At 44.4% G+C, this 20,905-nt stretch overlaps 1 protein-coding gene across 6 annotated transcripts in view; it reads left to right on the forward strand.

The window, feature by feature from the left end:
• The window catches only part of ACSL4 (acyl-CoA synthetase long chain family member 4), a 492,223-nt gene that overhangs the window by 224,164 nt on the left and 247,154 nt on the right, over positions 1 to 20,905 (forward strand). For all 6 annotated transcript variants that reach the window (XM_069612616.1, XM_069612617.1, XM_069612619.1 and 3 more), the window contains exons 9-10: positions 5,055 to 5,126; positions 17,582 to 17,721. In XM_069612616.1, the coding sequence (XP_069468717.1) occupies positions 5,055 to 5,126; positions 17,582 to 17,721 (212 nt within the window). The remainder of the gene's footprint in view (positions 1 to 5,054; positions 5,127 to 17,581; positions 17,722 to 20,905) is intronic.

Genomic DNA, 20,905 nt, shown 5'->3' on the forward strand with positions numbered 1-20,905 from the left:
ACGAGTGGGAGCTAGCTCAGGAAGTCCTTCAAGAGATCTTCGCCCTTTGGGGAACCCCTCAAGTGGATCTGTTCGCCACTGTGATCAATCGGAAGTGCGAGCAGTACTGCTCAAGGGAATTTCCTCAGAGGAGCTCTGGGAGACGCATTCGTAGTGGAGTGGAAGTTTCCACTGCTGTACGCGTTTCCCCCAGTCCCCGTGATTCCTCAAGTAATCAGGAGGTTGAGAAAGTTCAGGACAACCATGATACTAATTGCCCCAGATTGGGCCAGGAGGACGTGGTACCCAGACCTTCTAGACATGTCCAACTGCCCTCCAATACGTCTTCCGCAAAGAGAGGATCTTCTCTCGCAAGAGGAAGGTCGGGTTCTCCATCCAGAGGTCAAGACACTCAACCTTCACGCATGGTTTCTGAGAGGTTGAGATACAAGGATTGGGATCTTCCGGATGACGTAATGGAGATCTTGCTTTTGGCCAGAAGGCCAGCAACAAAATCTTTATACCGATGTCGCTGGAACAAGTCCAGTAACTGGTGCAAAGATAATAATGTGGACCCTTTTCAATGTGGCACCCCAATGGTGCTTTCTTTCCTACTGTATCTAGCCAATCTGGGGCTCCAGATAGGGACAATTAAAGGGTACCTTGCTGCGCTGTCTATTTTCAAGCGCTCCTCAGAAGAGGTTTCACATTTCAAAATTCCATTTATCATTCAATTCTTAAAGGGGCTTACTAATGTATACCCCCCAGTACCTTTTCATGTCCCAACTTGGGACTTAAATCTAGTACTAAAATTATTGACTTGTATACCTTTTGAGCCTATGCACTCCTGCCCATTGAGGCTCTTAACATTAAAAACTGTACTTGTGGCCTTGTCATAAGCCCGCAGGGTTAGCGAACTTCAGGCTCTCTCATGCAAACCGCCATTTACTACTTTTTATAAGGGTAGTCCTTAAAGTTAAAACTTCCTTTTTACCAAAGGTAGTTTCAGACTTCCATTTGTTGCAAAAGATAATATTACCAACTTTTTATCCGCCTCCTCATTTGGGAAAGGAAGAGGAGAGATTGCAGACTAGATCCCAAGAGGGTTCTTACGTTCTATATCTCAAGAATGGCTAAATTGAGGCAAGATGACCAACTATTTGTGGGTTATACTGGTCATAAACTAGTATTATCTGTAACAAAACAGACCATATCCCGCTGGATCATCTTAGCCATAACTGAATGCTACAGGTTAGCAGGAAAAGACCCACCAGATGGGCTTCGTGCCCATTCTACAAGGGGTATGGCTACTTCTACGGCTCTAAAGAGGGGAGTCCCGGCAGCAGATATTTGTTCAGCTGCTACTTGGTAAACAATACACACTTTTGTAAAACATTACTGTTTGGATACTGCCTTCTCTTATGAGGGTTTATTTACCAAGGCAGTTCTGCATTCTGTCCATAAACTAATACTCCCACCTCCAAAATTACTACTGCTATGGGAGTCTATCATAAGATGAGGAATACGTGGGAGGACACAATCCATTCGAAGAACAAGTTACTTACCAACTAAAGTTCTTTCGACTGGATGTTCCTCCCACATATTCCTCATCGACCCTCCCATCCTACCCCGCAGTACAGTTTACGTTTTGTTACACTTTCCTCTCACGAAGTGTGCATCAGTCATGGGGCACGCCTGGGTGTTCCTCCTATGTTTTCATCGAAAAAACAGAACTGGAGCATCGGGTGCGGCTCGAGCTACTTATACCATCAGTGACGTCGACACGGTATGGAGACCGTCGAGGGACAATCGACGCCACGACCTCGAGCACAGCGCCCTCCGCCGAGAATTTTTTTCCGAAGCAGCGAAGCTGGAGATAACGAATTATCATAAGATGAGGAATACGTGGGAGGAACATCCAGTCGAAAGAACGTTACAGTTGGTAAGTAACTTGTTCTTCTCCAGCGTTGGTAACTTTCATGGATTCACATGCGCCCACCGGATGCCCCTGCTGGCAAACTTTGGTTCATCTACTTTAGGAGGTTAAAATCTGAAGGGAAGCCGCGGGGGTGGGGCTCTTTATACAAGACATCATATTGGTGCACCCTAAAGCCCCCAAAAAGACATTGATGGGACACTGTGTCAAAGTTTTCCATAGGAAAACGCTATGTTAAAGTTGCTGAGGTTTCCCTAACCTGATGACGGGAAATATTCACAGCATGTGAATCTATGAAAGTTACCAACGCTGGAGAAATGGAGTTGCATTAAACTACTCCCTTGTATTTAGTCCTGTTTTGGTAAATGATTTGCATGGCGTGAAAGATTTTCTCAATGTTATGCTGCCATTTGAAAATCGGTCACTAGATTCTCAACTCAAAGGGTACCAGTCGCTGTATCTTTTTCATCCAACTGAAAAATGTTCTCTGAAAACCTGCTCAATACTAAGTCTATTTGAATGCTTGCTCTCAACATTTGTTTTGCCAGACCAATGTGGCCCAATCTTCATTGTGCCTTTGTCCACTGAACTTGCAAGAATCTGCCACTACACTTCTCCCATGCTATTCCCGGGATCCCTGACGCAGGTGGCAAGGGAAGGGCCATCGCTCTTGGGCCCCAACCCTGGGGGCAGATCACCCGGGAAGGGGACCCTTGGAGACTGTGGAACACCCTTGGGCGAGACACAGTATTTCCCTCCCCTCCCCCACAGCCAGTACATCCTTATCCGACATCCCCTCTGCATTATGGGATATTGCCAAGAACCCATTTGTCCACAACACTACATTTACCCACCATCCTATTTACCCCCTTCGCCCTGACAAAAACACACATGATTTTTCCAGGAGCCCTCAAGAAAAACAACTTCTATAATCCCACCACACTTTTTTCCTAAAACCACTGGGATGCGGAAGAGGCAAATAAGAGCACCAAGATTACCCATAGGAACCAATGTACCATGAGTTCCTATGGGCAGTCTTCATGTTGTCCTGTTAGTGAGGTCAGGCCTCGCTTTACAATCATTCCCACCTGAAATCTGTTAAACTTCCAAGGCCGTATAAAAGGCAGAGCACACAGGCACACTCTGGGCGACCTGGTAAGGTTGAACATATCGTGCTGTCCAGAAGAGCCAAGGAGAAGTTGATGGAACCCTGGGAAGGAACCTTGACAAGGATTGACAGGCTGACAAGTCGCTGGGCCTGTGAGTGCAGGAGGGCTGTAGTGTGCCAAGAGTTGTGCTTCCAGGCAGCAAGACCGAGGCACCTGGAGCTATCTGGCAGTATCCAAGCCAAGGCTCTTCCTGGGTGTAACATTGAAACCAAGACCGCTGAGGGGTAGATGGGACACCACTCTTACCCCAGAAAAGCCCCATTTGAAACCCCTCAACTCCCAGAACCTGCAGAATGCAGTTTTGGGGGAGCTGGCTAAGTGGGGGGCGAAATGGACTTGTGTATTATGGAACTTGATGATATATATATATATATATATTTTTTTTTTTGTGGGTTCGAGCCCGACTTGGTGAGAAGCTAAAAGGAGGGGTCAGAGCCTGACTGAGGGAGACCCATGAGAATTAGAGCAGGGTGGAACACGAGAAGGAGCAGAACTGGTGCAAAGGCAAACCCACCGGAGAAGAACGACTGATCGAGGTACCAGAGCGAAGGGTTGGGAAACCCTGAAGTTCCCTGTAGTAGGTTGTTGCCTTCGGAAAACCAGGAGAGCGCCAAATCCAGACGTGGCTGCATTGTGTTTCAAGGACGCCACTGACCCTCCCGCGTGAACGACCGAGTTGCGGGGGGAAGGGGGGGGGCGAGGCCACGGCTGTGGTACTAGCCTTGACTTCTGAATTGAAGACGCAAAGTTAATGAACTCTGAAATGCATAATGGTCCAGATTAACCCTGGTAAAAGGGAAGTGAAAAGGTGAATGCTTGAAGAGACAGATTGCTTTGAACTTTTTCACGAGGCTCTGGGCAAAGAAAACGAAAGTGGAAGTGAAAGTCAAGTGGTCCATAGTAAAAGCTTTGCACATTCAAATGTCTTCGACATCGAAAGGTCTGAGCCTGACTGAGGGAGACCTGGAATGTGAAATAAGTTGGGGGGGAAGGGAACCCCTAACTAATGTGAATAAAGCTTGGTGAAGGGAACCCCCTCTGCAAGTGCTGTGATTGCTCGTTCCGAGCCCAGCTGAGGGATCTCTACGTTGAATCGGATACCTTTTGCCTTGAGAGGTTTGAACCAGACAGTGAGACCTAAACATTTTATTGAACTGTGGAAACTTTGAACTGGAAAACCAGCGACTTTAACATGGAATGCTAAGCGCGCCTCGACCCACGTTTTGAACTGCTTCTTGATAACCTAAGCCACGTGCTGTGCAACGTGGGAAGTAGAGCTGACACTGCAATCTTGATTCTTTGAACACTTTCCTTTGTATACATATTTCTCTTTACACACTTTTTGCTTAAGATGGGGCAGGCATTCGGTTTTGTTAGTATAAGCCATTTTGATTGGCCAAACTAAGACGGTTTTCTTTATTTGATGGTAGAGACTACTCCCATTATAGCTATAGGGCAAAGTAGTTTTTTCCCAAACCCCATGAATCTAATAAAGGTTTTGAAATTGTATCCCTTGTGTCGGTGTCGTACGTGAGAGACCATGTATTCCTTACACTTCACAAATGCATGGTTTTTTTGTTCTGTACTCGACTGCTAGGACTACCTTCCCCATACAGCGGTGCCCTACATAAGTTGTCAATGGACTGTTTTATAACCAAGTGAAAAAAAGTCAAAGGAAACTATTTCTTTAGTGTTAGTCTTAGTTTAGTGTATCCTGCCTTAGGTCGTATCCCCCTGCCCAATTGAATTGTTTTTACTCCCAGTTGTTTGTCACTTAAATTTAGTATTCCCTCTCAGGAATATTTTTGCATTGTGGACAAAGACCCCTCCCCAGCTCTCCTTCATATGCCTTGAAGTGTTTGCTTTGCAATTTTGGCTCATTATAAAACAGTGTGAACTGCTCTAGTGGAATGATTTTATATACATTCGCTCCTAATGTATTTAAAACTTGTACGTTTACTTTCTTGCAGTCAAGTAAAATAAAGAAAGGCAGCAAGGGCGATTGCAGTGTCTTAAAACCAACTTTAATGGCTGCTGTTCCAGTAAGTAATCAATTAAATGATTTTCCTGGTATGACTGTTCACTTGTAAATTCTCACTCCTACATTTTGTCTTTCTCCGAACTGATTGGAGATCCACACTAACAGGGATAGGAGAAGAACATTTGTGCATAGACCAGCACCGGTGTACATGCAGGCTCACTTGCGGCCCAATCTCATGTCTTTCTTTATGGTGAATTGATTGGAGAGATAGCAAAGTTTGTGGAAACTGCCTTTTTTGTACTATTTTATTTTTGCGCTCCTTGGCTTTGTCGGCTATAACTTCACCCTAAACTTGATATCCTATACAGTTGTAGGCCTGTACCACACCTGGTTAGTGTGCCCTTCAATGCTAGGAAAAGCTTTTTAGAGGACCTATGCAGCAACCTTTATTTGCATAAACAAGATTCGGGTAAGTGATGCACCCATTTGTTTCTCAAGCTCCCTGCCCCGTTGGCCTGTTCTCACAAACCAATGGTCCTGCAATGCACCCTTATAGGTCTTTAGTAGCTGACCAACTATCCACTAGAGGAACCCTGGGGTTCCCCTTTTATTAGCAGATACTGTTGCTTTGAGCAGCAAGGGCTAATCCATGCGTTTCTCTGGGGAAGACTGAGTTGGAACTTTAGTATTCTAAAGTATACTCAGAATGGCATTTACCGTGTCTTTCCTTGGTTTCAAACTGGAGGCGGGGGAGGTTGGTTGCGGGGAGAACAAGGCCCTGCCTGCCCTCATACTGGAAACTTTGCTTTATTAGGTGCGAGGTAACAGGAACCACATTCTCCTTAGGTTCGATATTACACAATGGCCCTTTTCTGCTATCAATATTTGCATTCATGGGCCGATCTACATTGCCATTGTGAGACCTACTGTAGCTGTAGGATCCTGCAGGAGTCAAGCTGGCCCTCCAGACCCCCTAAGCCTGCCAGCCCAACAATCCTGTTACTATAAAACTATTGGACAGGCAAACCCAAGGGCAATGGAGAAAATAACAAACTCGAACTTTTACTGCTTGGATTGCAGTCTTGCTTCACTGGAATGGTTTGCTCAGTAGAGGTCCTAAAACGAAAGTACATTTTTTTAAAATAATTTTCAATCTCACTTTCTGACTATAATCTATTTACTGTGACTACTTCTCTTGTTACCTGTTGCCTAAGCTTGATTAGCCTTTAGGCTGCTGCTGAATTAATTCTACTGCTGACTGTTGATACTTTAAAACAAACTTTCTGTTCAATTTTGTTTTCTTCTCTTTCTCTAGCTTCAAGATGTCCTCTTAAAATGATGCCCCAAAAATATTGCTGTTACTATTGCTTTTGGAATATAAACTTGTGTAATCTTTTTAAAAATATTCTGTCTATTCAAAAGATTACCTCTTGTAACTTCTGAAGTCTCTTTATAATATCAGCATGAATATTTAAATTCCCCCAAAAAACACTGCGTTTTTCACAAAAAGTCTCTTGCTCAATGCCTTTTGTTACGAAGCGCTACGCAGGAAAACGAGGAAATAAGTAAATCCAAAATGGCCGCGACGCACATGTGAAGGCGTAAGGTCCTTTTCGCTAACGCGCGATCATAGATACACAGTAATACGCGCCGTAAGCTCGCTATCAATACGAACGAAGATCTACGGTTAGTAAGTTAATGGAAAGATGTTAAAAACACGGCGATTACGATCCGCACGCCTAGTTGGTAACAAAAATTTAATTACACGCAAAAATAGAATTGCAAAATTTTCTTCCTGTATTTTGAACTTTGTTTCCTCATAAGAATATTACGGTACCCTTTTCAATTCTAATAGACTAAATACACTGTTCCAAGTCTTTAGATAAATATTTCAGTTCAATTAAACAAGTACATTTTATATACAGAAGTTAACTTACCTTAGTCCATGTTCATTGGACAAGGCAATTCTGCTGCTCAGCAAACTGGTTCTCTCAGGCTAATCTTCAACTACAGACTTAACTTCTTTCTTGACTAAAAATACTAAGATTGGGCTCGAACTAAACAGAGTTCTACACCCTTTAAATGATAACTTTACACTTTATTTAACTGGAGCTAACAAATATATGACCTACTCAGATGAATACTTTAATGAAAGGTAGTTTAGAATTATACTGAACATTCTAAGTGACAACATAAAGCTGACTTCACAAGTCTGAACCAATCACTGTTGGAAGGTGGTTCCACCATCTTGGCTTGGGAGAATTACATCTTTCTGAATGACGAACAGTTAAGGAAAAATAAACAAACTTAATCTGTAAACTGCTACACTAAAACCAGACTCTACCTAGAACTAGTTCTCCAGAAAGAATGCCTAAAACGCCCTAATTTCCTAAGGCCCTTGCAAATGTGATGAACATAATGTGGGAACCTGACACCTATAGCCATCCTGGTTTGGCTGGGGGGGGTTGTTATGGGGTTCTTGCGAAGAAAGACCATTAGCCCTTTGGTCATTAGCCTAGTCCTGGGTTCATGATGCTTCCAACTGGTTGGTTGAGGATTCCCTGTTATTTCACTTTTACCCACAACCTAAATCTGGGAAAATAGCATAGTTTTGATGTGAGAAAGTTCGGCCAGGACAGTAATGCAAAAGCAATGACACTCCTTTGGCCCATTGCCCTCCTCCCCATTCTGCGTCCGAGTGATGGGAGTCCTTTTCCTGGCATCATGAATAATTGTTTAATAAAGAATCTTTGTGTGTAAGTTTATTTGAATACTTGTCACTGTAATTCACCTACAGCTCACATTGACCCCTCTTGAGATAAGCTTGGCTGCTCAACACACTACCAACCTGTGTAGTACAGACTTGTACCAAAGGTTGGGTTCATATTGCCAGGAGGTCAGGGTTGTTGTAGTGCACCCAAAGGGTACTGCATACAATCTTGCCTAACACTTCAGTATGGGTGTCAGCAGCTACAGGCTTTCTTCGTTTCAGCGGCACTTCACGGTCTCAGCGCTTCCCAAACAGTACTGATGCATAACTTAGGTCCCCGGTTGGACTTTCCTTGCTCCTTCGGTCCGGGACTCTGGTGAGGGGACGCTGGATCTGGATATCCTACGCCTGGAGTGTCCTTGGGAGGCTCCTGGAGCTTGTAGCCAGATTTGTTCCGCGGCAGACGTTTCACTGTTATGGACACTCGACCCCTGGCATTGGGCTTCCGCAGCAACGGAGATGCACTGTCTGGGTTTGCGCGAAAGTGGAGTTCATCTCTGGGTTAGTTGGTCCCACTAACCCAAGGGAGGTCCCTTCCGGAGCTTCTCTGTCAAGGTGAAAAAGGAGCTCCACACAGCAGCAGGGCTTCACTGGGCAATTCAAGGTCTAGGAGGTTGCAGCAGGCTTCTCTTCATGGTTTCTTCTGATGTTTCTTCCATTGGTTGACTCCGACTCATCCCAAAACTCCTTCCTTTTTAAGCAAGTTTTCCAATTCATGCACAGCCTAGGCTGTCAATCACACAGCATGGTGGCTGTCCTTTCACAACAGCCAGCCGGCCAAATGTGACTGGTTTCGTTCAGGCACTCCTAGAGACAAAGGACAGGGTAGTTTTCGGGACCCTCCCTCACATCCTGTCCTTCCAGACACACTGGACCAAGGGGTGGGGGTTTCAGGGTTGAAGCCTGCAAAAGGCAAAAACACACAAAGGGCTCATCTGTCAACGCACAGAGTAAAAGCCAAGAAAGAACTCACAAACAGAAAATGGTGAAAAAAAGGAGACAGGCCATTTTGATATAATGGACAGCCATGGGTGCTGTACTGCAGCTGAGGATTCAGCCTGCAGTAGAAAAGCATGATGGTAGTAAAAATTAAACCTCTGCCACCAGCCATTTAAAGTAATGAGGGTAACAAAAAATGTTACACGAGAAAAGTTGGATAAGGGGCTACTAAGTAACCCCCAGCACTCCACATAAGATGGTGTGTACTGGACCTACGAAATTAGCAAGGTAATTGAGATCAATTTCACTTTACTATTCTTGGGAATGGTAGTTCACCCAAGAAAAGGTATTTAAACCTCAAGAGGAATCCAAAGGATTTTTCAGTGATACTGTACTGACAACTGAGTGCAAGGGGTCTCCCCAGACCCTCCATAAGCAGTACGACCAGTGCTAGAGTCCCCTCACCAGAGTGCAGGTCTCAAGGAGTGAAGGAAGCCCAACCGGTGTCCAAGATATGCGGTGGTGCTGTTTACTGAGCGCTGAAACCGTGAAGTGCCGCTGATCCGAAAAGAGCTCATAGCTGCCGCCGACCATCTAATTGCTGCCGCAGGAGTCCTCAGACATCCCCACGACTGAGGCCCAGGAACACAGGATCTGCATCGCTGCAACCAGACGGCTAGCCTGACCCTCTTCTAACCAAAGGTACTGTTCGGACTTGGGGTACTTACCTCTGTCTGTAGCTTGCTCTTCTCAGTTGAGAATGGAGTAACTACTTTTCTAGAGTTGATTTCAGCTCTATCCTTTTACATGTGCAACAGCTTGTGACCCTACAGTGATTTTTCTTCAACAAACACTCTAACTTTGCAAGACATTTACTAGCTAAGTGCCTCAGCTCCATAGACATCTTCAATTGACTTTGGCTGTCCTGGCTCCCTGCAGACTCATCTATTCCATTGACTTTGATTCTTACTGTCCCTCATAGGTGATGCATTGGTTTTAAACTAATATTGCTGGGAAAGGTGTTTATCTAGACTTCATTGGAAGATTTAAACTGCTCACATGCTCCTAGAGCCTGCTTTTTTCCTTCCTCTAGCCTTTCCTTTCTGCCAACCTCAATCTACCAAGTGTACAAGTGATATATAAATGCCATTACTGTCCTAGTTAGGGAAGTCACCTCAGGGTGTAGGTAGTGTGTATGAAGCATCTCTAAAGAGTATCTACTTGCTTTGTATTGATTCTGGAAAGTATTTTGAAGTGTACTTTGACTATTGTATATTGCTCTTTATAAAGAATGCTTATTTAAAAATAACTGTTCAATAATTATTTTAACTAAACCTTGAGTGGAAGTGTTACTTGGCTACTTGTATTGGTGGATTTCATTGCTGCAGCTCACATTTACCCCGCTTGGGCGAAGTCTGGCTGCTCAGTCACACTACCAACTTGTGTAGTACAGACCTATACCAATAGGTGGATTTCATAATACCAAGGTGACGAGGGTTTTATAGTCTCCACAGGGTTACTGCACCAATTCTTACCTAACACGCTTGACACCTTTGGTAAGAATTATCACCTCTGCAGCCACTATCAGGGCGGCAAATGCAATAGCCATACTTGCACGTTACGATCGAGCTGTCTTACAAGTTGGGTCACTTGCTGGAGTTCCTGCCAGACCGGAAGAAGCCTTGGGCATCTTCCATGAAGGCGAGTTGGCTACCGGCCACGCCATCATGGTCTGTCGATATCGCAGGCACTGTTTTCCGCCAGTTGGGGAACAGTGGTCCTGCGCCAGCAGGGTTGGCTCAAGGCTACAGATTTTCAACCAGACGTCCAGTCTAGGGTTGTAGATGTGCCCTTAGCTGGATCTGCCCTCTTTGGAAAAAGGTGGACGAGGCCCTGCGGTACATAAAAACAGACACGGAAACCACTCTCTCCATGGGCACACTGCAGCAAAGGCCCTAGTCCTTTTGTTCAGAAAAAGGTCATTATGGCAGGAATTTGCGGGATAACCGCACCAGTTTTCCTCCTCTTACAAGACCCTGTATTCATATGGGGACCAATACAGGAAACTATTCCAGTCTTACAGGGGTTCACAGCGACGCCGTGGCTCGGCCCAATCAAGGTGCCCGTCCGGCAAGCAGACATGGCCAGCCCAGGCCCTTCCACTTCAGCACCCCAGTGGGAGGACACCTGTCAAAATTAGTCGACGAATGGCCACTATCACATCTGATGAATGGGTGCCAGCCCTCCTCCAGCAGGGCCACTCACTGGAATTCATTGACTATCCACCAACATTCCTCCAAAGCACAATCCAGAAAGACTAAGACGCCTTGCTTCAGGGAGTGCAGGCTCTGCAGCGGAAAGGCTCAGTGGAGAAGGTTCTGCGAAACGAGCAGGGCACAGGATTTTACGCCCGCTACAAACATTCCGCATGGTGAAGCTACTGCAGTTGTGGTGGCAGCTTCAACAAGGAGTTTTTTTTTTTTTGTATCTTTGACCTCGAGGGCACCTACTTCCACATCCCTATTCGCCTCTCACCAGTGACACCTACGCTTCGTGGTGTTGGGAGTACATTACCAGTTCAAAGCCCTTGCATTTGGCCTGCGGTCTGCTCTGCAAGTGTTTACCGAATGCCTTGCAGCAGTGGGGGCTCACCTGCAGCAGAGGGGTGCCCACATCTGCCTAGGTGACTGGTTAGTGAGGGCCCTGCTATCGCCATTTGAGGTCTACAGCAACTGGGGTTTTCCATCAACTTCCCAATGTCCTGCCGGGTTCCATCGCAACAGGCACTCTATCTCAGGCTAACACTACACTCGGACCTGCACCGCCAGTCCCTCGTATGAACGGGTGACTGGTCTTTTACACAAGATGTGCTACATCAGCAGTGCCTGAGTGACAACAATCTGCAACTTCAAATCCCTGCTGGGGATGTTATGCATCCCAATAGTCTCTAACTGCCGATTACACATGATGCCGGTTCAGAATTTCTTCTGCCTGCTGGGCAAACAAAGCCTTTGCTGGTGGTCGGTAAGGGAAAACCTGGTGCAAGGCGCCCCTTCAGAATGCTGGAACATTAGATGACTATCACGACGATGCTTCACTGGATGGTTGGGGCTCCCATTGGCGAGACCAACACACCAGAGGCCTTTGGTAGGAAGAGAAAAAGAGCCAGCATATCAATCTGCTAGTGCTACGAGCAATTTTCTTGGCCCTGCTGTTCTTTAGCTCCCTCCTGAAGGGGAAGGTGGTGCGCATTTACACCAACATGACACCTGTTTTATATCTGCGGAGGGAGGAACAAAGTCCCCACAGCTTTCCAAGCTCTAAGGCACTGGGCCAGACAGCAGGGCATGTTTCTCATTTCCCTCGATCTACCAGGGCTTCAGAACACTCTGGCGGACTCCCTCAGCAGGGAGTTGCGCTCCTGCCACTAGTGGGAACTGCACAATGACAAGCTACACCTGTTTCAGATGTGGGGCACTCCGGAGATAGACCGCTTCCCCCATCCTGAAAGCTTGAGGGACACCTTTGCAATTCCATGGGAGGGGTAATTTCTTTAGGCAACCACCACCCCTTGCCTCTGGGGCCTAGAGTCCTCCACCCCTTCAGACTATCAGTGCAAACTGATCTTGCTTGCCCCTGCGTGGCTGAGACAGTTTTGGTACTCGGACATCCTTGCCCTCATCGGCCCCACTGATCAAGCTGCTTCCTCACCAATCGCTCCTGTCCAGGAATCCAAGAGCAGTACTGCACTACGATCCGGCCTCTCTCAATCTGGAGTTCAGGGCACTGCCCCTTCCGCAAGACTGCCAAGTTGTCCTGGCCAAGGCTAGAGCCCTGGCCACCTTGAAAAAGGTTTCGATCTGCTCTTGTAGCATTTCGAGTGTGGTGCAAAAGCCAGCAACTCCAACCTCAAACCATCCGACCAGAGGAGCTGTTGCCGTATCTACTGTCTCTGGCTTAATCTGGGTTAACGCATGCCTCCTTAAAGGAGCACCTAGCGGTAATCTCTAGCCACAACTGTGTGGCAGGTTTGCTTTCCCTGTGGTCTCACCGTCTGGTGTAGTTTGTACAGGGGCTCTTCCGGTCTCTTCCACCGGCCCGGCGCCAGCGTGGGAGCTCAATGTGCTACACTCGATTCATGAAGCCACCCTTCGAGCCCATGCACCAAGCATCTATTGAACACCTTTCTTGGAAAACTGCATTGTTGGTGGCCATAACTTCAGCCAGATGAGGGAGTGAAATGCAGGTGTTTTCTATAAAAGCTCTATCTACCGTTTCATAAGGACAAGGCGGTTCTGTGTACCAACACATTTGTGCCGAAGGTGCCATCTGCTTTCCACCTAAACCAGCAGTTCATTTTGCCTGTATTTGGCACACCCATGTCTCCAGCAGAACGTACTCTGCACATTTCTGGATGTGGTGTGAGCCCTCAAGTACTACATGGCACGTACTAAATCTTGCCTCACTGGATCAGTTGTTACATTTGGACCTTCTATTCCTGGGAAGGTGCTCCAAGTCCTCCATTTCAAGATGGATTGCTACCTGCATCTCATTCTGCCATCAGCAAACCGGCAGACTTGGCCTGGGCTCATTCTACCAGAGCAGTGGCTGCAACCACAGCTTTTCTCTCGAATTCTGTCTGCCGTACAGCCACCTAGAGATTTGTGCTTATGTTCACCAGGTTCTACTGTTAAATTCTTTGAGAGGAATCTAGAGTCGGCCAATTGGTTCTGCAGAACCTTTTTGCTTGAGGTGGGTAAGTATCAAGTTTTAAGTGATGCTGGGAGCTTGCCTCCCCCTCGGCTATTGTTGTTCTGATTTGTAATCTATTCACAGCATGTGAAGCTATGAAAGATACCAATGCTGGAGAATAGGAGTTACCGGTAAGTAACGTATTTCTCCTTTCAGAATCGCACTAAATATGCTGAAAGAAGCCTCCATACATGTTAGGAGAGCAGTGGCGTATTACTGTGATGAGACAAAACCACAAAGTCTGACCAATTCTTTGTCTCTCTTGCCGCTGGTATAGAAGGTTAAGTCGGCACTCTCTCGTCTAGATGGATTGTTAAATGCATCCAAATGTGTTACACTATTGCTAAGAGATTTACCCTTTACACCTAGAGCACATTCTACTCGAGGCACAGGATCTACTATAGGAATCATTGCAAATGTTCCTCTTGATTCTATTTGCAAAGGAGCTACCTGGAGTTCTGTGCACACCTTCACTCAACATTACTGCTTAGATGCACACCAAGACTGAGTCTCAGGTGTGTCAGGCGGTGCAAAGACATCTCCTTGCTGCCTGTCTTCACCCATCCCACTACCATTTCCTTGTACTGCTCGCTAGTCTATGCACATCTGTTTCTAAGCAGATTAACAAGCATCGGAAGATGCACTACTCACTTTTTTCTTTTTTCCTGGAAATGACATACATTACTCGCCGTATTCCTATTGATTGTGCTTGTATCTGCATAGATTCACATGCACCCACACTTCCTCTTTTGTAGTTGAAGGAACATGGACATCTTGCACCTTCTGTAATCAAACATTCCCTTCAGGCTACCTCCTGGAAAAACTAAAGCAACCAGGGGGACCTCAACGTGCAAAGGACCTTCGGTAAGCTACACGTGACGTTGGGGATAGTGTTGGACACGCCCATGTTGAATTCCCTTTTCGATTTTTGAAAAAAAATGCAATACTCTGCGATTGCCACTAGAGGTTGGACTATATGCACATCATCTAAATATAAGCAGATTCAAGCACCAGAAATAGTTAGTGAGTAATGCATGCCATTTCCACAAGAGGATGTGAAGTACCCCTGTAACACTCCATTGTAAGGTGGTCTGCTCAAAAAACACAGGAAAAATGAAATATCCCCCTGCATTAGTAACCTTAGGGCTGGCCAGTGACCCCAAAATGGAGTCTAGCGGGTAAGCAAAGCTAAAAAGACCTTGCATGCTACCAAAGTCAGGCACAATTTCAAGACCTAAACCAAAAGGCTGGAGGTTCCATTGATGTAAATGGAAGGAAAGTTACTAACCAGGCCATGTTTCCTTTTTTATTACGCACAGAAGAGTCAAGAGGTGATATTGGTAAAGTTCACTTAGACTGTCTATCAAGGAGGTTAGGAGCTCTCATTTCAAACGTCTTTTACTGTGTTCGTTCTAGACCCTGTGGGGTGTTGATGATTGTTACTTTCCATGTGTAAAATGGACTTTATAATTCAGTATTAATATTTTTCTGTTCACATGCTTACTAATTGGGTTAATTACAGAGGGTTGGGATCTCTCGGATGGCCAGTGGCTTCTACATTTGGCTTGTGAGACTTTGGACTGACGCTGTTCAACTAATCAACAATAGTGAAATTAATCCAATTAAACCAGCACAGCAATGTCCATCCTAACAATTGTTAAAACAAAGAGAATACCACAAAGACAGCTACCCACCTACACACGTGCCAGGTGTGTTTAGTCGCACAACGTGCTACTTTTCATGTCGGTCAATTATTTGCGACAGAAAACATAGAGATATGCATATTTTAATTCATGGATACAAAACACTTAGAAACATTTTATATTAAAACAAAGAGAGACAACAATGCATTTTGTTTACACATAACATTCCATAAAAGAACCTATACTGAAAATCAATTATCTTGGCTAGTTGGTTTGAACTGAACACATTCGTCAGGTACTGGTGATGTAGTGAGGTTAGTAAACATATAAGGTGACATCATGTTATTAAATGAAACCTTAATACAATTCACTATCCTTGGCTTTGTCAGTTTTTCTGTCCTTGTCTTTGTTGCTGTTGCTTCCACTCGAAACGAACGCTTGTGATTAAGCAAGCCCCTTGAAAAGCAGCAAATGTAAATTCTAATTTACAATACGGAAAACACCACATACGTGATGTGTGTCCGCGAATGAAGCTATATCGTAGCATATCTTCGCTTGGATTAAGAGTTTTCAAATTTCTGAGAAGAAATCACAGTGGAGACCAATGAATCCTGTCCGCATTTGTTCTAAAATCAAGGCCTCACACGCCAAATAAACTATGAAAAGGAAATTAACCAATGAACTATGTCTGAAATTCTAATTTGGGAGATCTATATAAATCAAGTCCTGAAGACGGCTCCGACACATGCCTGATGGCATTAAATAACTAGCTACTGACCCTGTTTAACCATCTTTCGCCAGGACCCAGAAACACACTCTTTGGTGTCGACAAAGTCAAGGACAGAAAAACTGACAGTCAAGGATAGTGAATTGTATTAAGGTTTCATTTAATAACATGTCACCTTATGTTTACTAACCTCACTACATCACCAGTACCTGACGAATGTGTTCAGTTCAAACCAACTGGTCAAGATAATTGATTTTCAGTATAGTATACAGTTATACAGTTATATAGTTATGTGTAAACAAAATGCATTGTTGTCTCTTTGTTTTAATATAAAATGTTTCTAAGTGTTTTGTATCCATGAATTAAAATATGTATATCTGTTTTCTGTTGCAAATAATTGACCGACATGAAAGGTAGCACGTTGTGCAGCTAAACACACCTGGCACGTGTGTAGGCGGGTAGCTGTCTTTGTGGTATTCTCTTTCTTATAGATGCATAGTAGTCCTTCGCCACACAGCCCCCTAAAAAAGAGGACTCCGCAGCTCTAACTGCTTTATTTCACATCCTAACAATTGTACAACAACCCTTGTCGGCAATGAAACGTGGTTTCTACAGGATCCATTTGCTGTCATTTAAGTGTAGCACCTTATACAAAATCCTAAGTCTTAATACTTATTCCATTTATCCCTGTCTTATGAACCCAAAACTACATTATAAACTCTATTGGTAATCTGTTACTGGCAAACCTTGCTCATGAACTGATACAAATAGTCTCCGTCAGTATGGGATCGATCTTTCTATCTCAAATACATGTTTTTATTGAGCACTGCCCCAGAGGTTAAATGGTTGAATCCCATATGCTATCAAATAGGGCAATAAAGGTGTGCATCTACAGAAAAGCAATACAAGGGCAAGTTTATTAACACACATGTTAGAAGACCCAGCAAAGTTATCCTGTCAGTCTCATGAGACAAATCCGTTTAATGTGATTGAACTTTGGCAACAGAGTAGTGACTTGCAAAATCTGAGTGGCAGATGCTGTTGTAATACGGGCCACCAATGCCTGCTAGGCATGAGGGTAGGGACATTCCCAAGGCATATATGTATCCTTTAAAGTGTCATCCTCCCCTCATGACGCTTGCAGCGTTCCATTTGCGACAATCTATGGATCAAAAGCTATCCCTATCCATTTCAAGCCACAACATTTTTGAGGTGAGGAAGATGGTGTTTCAATTCTCCTAGCTGCCTAAAAAAAGTACTAGCTCAAGACATCCGATTTATCATAGATTATTTGCAAAGTAGAGCAGTTTCCCACAGCAGTCTGCTTTAATGTGGCAATGTGATTGGATACCCTAAAAATCCCTGTCCTTTTTATAATTGTATCTTTTGAACATGTTGTGTATGTTTACTCTTGCTCGGATTCAGCAGTCTGATGTCTTACCACCATGTCTCGATCGCATTTTGATTTTAAACTACAGCGTGCAATGTCTTACCTCTTGTCCTCTACAACTTTACCAATCATCGTTGATTTTAATATGCATGAATGGTAGTTTTTCAGGAAATTCGTCTCCCGTTTGTCAGCCGTTAGCTTTTTTTTTTTTAGCAGTTCTTTTGTAGCCTACATTTGGTCACTGTGGTTGTGCTCTCCTTTCAATGATTGAATTATTTATTTTTTTTGTAATTAGGAAATAATGGATCGCATCTATAAGAATGTCATGAGCAAAGTTCAAGAAATGAACATCGTCCAGAGAACACTATTTAAGATTGGCTACGATTACAAATTGGACCAAATAAAAAGAGGGTATGATGCCCCTCTGTGCAATATGTAAGTGAGAATGGTGATCTTTGTCTTTCTTCCTAGATGTTTTTTTAAAACAAAGTTTATAGCTTGATCTGCATAATCGGCTGTCTGTGAGGTGTCCACTTTCGGATCATCTCTTACATAATGGCCTTTGTGTAATATCTGTATGTTGTCACAATTCTTTTTGGTGTTTGTTTGAACACACAAAATGCAGTGTTTGAATGGGAATAAACCCAGCCCCATAGGATGCAGGGTAGCTAAAATGTGTCTAAACCACTCCACAGTAAGCTAAGCCCGATAAACCTGAAGTGAAATAGGCTTTGTTAGGACAGTTTTTCTGAAGTCAACTAAGGACTTAGTAAAACCATTCAACCGAGGCAGTACAAGACTCCACTCTTAGTATATGGCTGTACCACGTTCATGGTAGCATAGATGGAGCAGCCAGGTTTATCCTAGGACGGAGAGAGGGCTGTAGAATCAGTCCAAGTGAAATTGTAATACAAATGGTCCAAAGAAACACTTTGTATTGTAAAAATAAAGGATTTATTTAAATACAGGTAGGCCCAGATAAATCTAGGGCTAAGTAAGCACTAAAACATTATATGGAATCACAGTATAAAAACACACTATACTGGAGTACACCGACCCAGATACAGACCTTATTTGAAGTACCTAACGGTAGTTCTAGGGAAGTCAGAACCTTTTCATACACATTCAGTATAGGTCAAGCCTATTCTTGCGGAGTAAAAACCAATGGTTACTTTTACTATTACATTCAGTAATGCAAGGGCAGTAGAAACTTCAGTTGTATGATTCTCCGTACAAATCACTTGGTCAACTGGACAATATACTTTTGGTGAATAGTGGAACACTTATTCTAGGTGCAGTAAAAACCGATAACTACTTTTGTCATAAGTTATACTAGGTCAGTAAATCCTAAGGATAAAGGTGCTGTTGAAATCGGGGAACCCCAGATTGAGGTAAGCAGTAACTCTTGTATTTTTGGGAAGCACACAGCTAACACAAGGTAAGTAAACCCCACATACTTTTTTTTTAACCTCACAATGAAGAGGAAAGTAAAACCAAGATCACACTTTACTGAATGACTGTTATTCTAGGTAGGCAACAACCTAATACAGACTATCAGCAAGTCGGGGGAAGCAAGAACCAGTTGGGGGACACTTGTACAATTATCCTCAAAGGACTAATCTGGTGATACCAACAGTTGGAGGACACTCATACAATTACCCTGCAGGAATAATCTGGTGAAACGAACACTTTTCTGTGATTAGGTTGTGCCTCTTCCCAAAAGTAGAGTAATATACCTTCACGTCTACTTTCTATTAGACTGGCAAAACAGTTGCTAAGGAAGAAAAGATGTTAACCATACTTTTAAGAATAGTGCATCACACATCCAAGGTAGGTAAGAACCTTTGTAACTGTTCACTCTTAGAATTAGTTACCAACTAGCTCTTTACAAGTAAGTAACTTTTAAACACATTTTCTTTTCTAGGCCAAAGTCTTAATCCCTTGAAAGTCTTTCCCTTATTCTTGGAGTATGAGTGTTCTCAGTGGCAGAGGGGAGGAGTTTGCAGGGGGGGGGAGGTCACTAAGACTAGTGACCAACATAGTGTGAGAATAGGTTCTTTAGTAGCGAAAGTCAGAGTTACTTAGGAAAACTGGGCAAACCAGTGAGTACTTCACTTTAGAGTTAGAAGAGGGTCCAGGGGCTTTGCAGAAGACACCCTAGCAGGATTTTAGCAGTGGGACTGGGTGAGAGGCCTCCCATCACAGAAAACAACCCACAGCTACACAGAAATCCTAACTGGCTTAAGTTAAGTACATACCAAAGCCAACACGGTACCTCAGCATTGAAGATTTTGCAGTTGGAGAACTTCAGGTTCTGCAGCCAAATACCCAGTCAGTGGATTCCTTGTTGTGGAGACTGTCAACAAGACCTCAGAAGGGACTTTGCAGCAGGGATCAATGAAGGATCTAGGCAAGGTTTGCCTCGCAGCTGAATGCGGTTCTGCAGATTTGCTGCTTTTCAAGGAGCACAGAAGAAGAAGACAATCGCGGTTGAATTCTCGTCGTTTTAAAGGTCCAGCACTCTGGTGAGGGGACTTTTCAGACTTGATTCGTGTCTCTAGAGATCACCAGGATGCCCACAAAGTTGCGAGATTCCGTATTCGGAAGACCGTGCACCACACAATAACTGAAGGTCCCAGGGTATTGTAACAAAGCAAAGTCATAGCAACACATGGAATGGCTCAAAATGCAGGTCTCCTTGAGTCCAGTGTTTCTCGCCAGGCTCTGGGTCGGGGCTGTCGTTTTCGGAGTCCCCAGGTCGATTGGAAGGAAGGGCTACAGAAGGTTCCAGTTACACAGCAGGCTCTCCGGTCGCTGGAAATCATTTCAGCCACGGTTCCTTCATCTTCCTCCTCTTCAGTTTCTGTTCCAGTGGTCGACTTTTTCTCAGCTTCCAGATTCGCAGTATTTATCGGGAATTACAACACAACCTCTGCATTCTCTCCCTGCATTTTACAAGGGGTGGTCTGGTTGTCCAATCAGGACAACCAGCCCCCCCACTGGGATTTGTCCCTTTAAGCAAGGCATAAAACAAAGGGCTGGGGAGTTTTGGACTCCTCCCTCACTCAGATTGGAGCCTGGCCGGGCAGTCCAGGAACTCCTGCCGAAGACAAAAATCACACAAAGGAATTTCCAACGTGGATGGTGGGGGAAGGGACAAACGACAAACACTAAAATGGCGAAAAAAAGATGACTGGGCCATTTTGGTAAAATGGACCCCCTTGGGTCCCTTTACTGCAGCTGTGTACACAGGCCGCAGTAAAGGTGCACCAAATTAATCCAAGGTATCGCTGCCACCAGCAATTGAATGTAAGCTTGTCACTAACAATTGTTTTTAATGTGAAAGGGGATACATGTTGTTCTGTGAAGCCAGCACACCCCACCTTACTTGGAGGGCTGGGGCGATACAAAGATCCTTTCTACCCTTGGAACTGTAGTTCACTCAAGGTTAGCACAAAGTTAAAAGGGGAGCCCCTAGGGCAACCCAGCAACAGGCACTTACTGCCAATAAGTTGTCAAAGAGGATAACTTTAAAAATACACTATGGAGCGTCTTAAAAATGACACCCAAAAAGAGTCGAAGATTATGTGAGTGTGAAAAAAGGTTCCTACTCACTGAG

Source organism: Ambystoma mexicanum, chromosome 5p (genome assembly GCF_040938575.1).
Source record: "Ambystoma mexicanum isolate Mex_15411 chromosome 5p, UKY_AmexF1_1, whole genome shotgun sequence".
Taxonomy (NCBI): Eukaryota; Metazoa; Chordata; class Amphibia; order Caudata; family Ambystomatidae; genus Ambystoma; species Ambystoma mexicanum.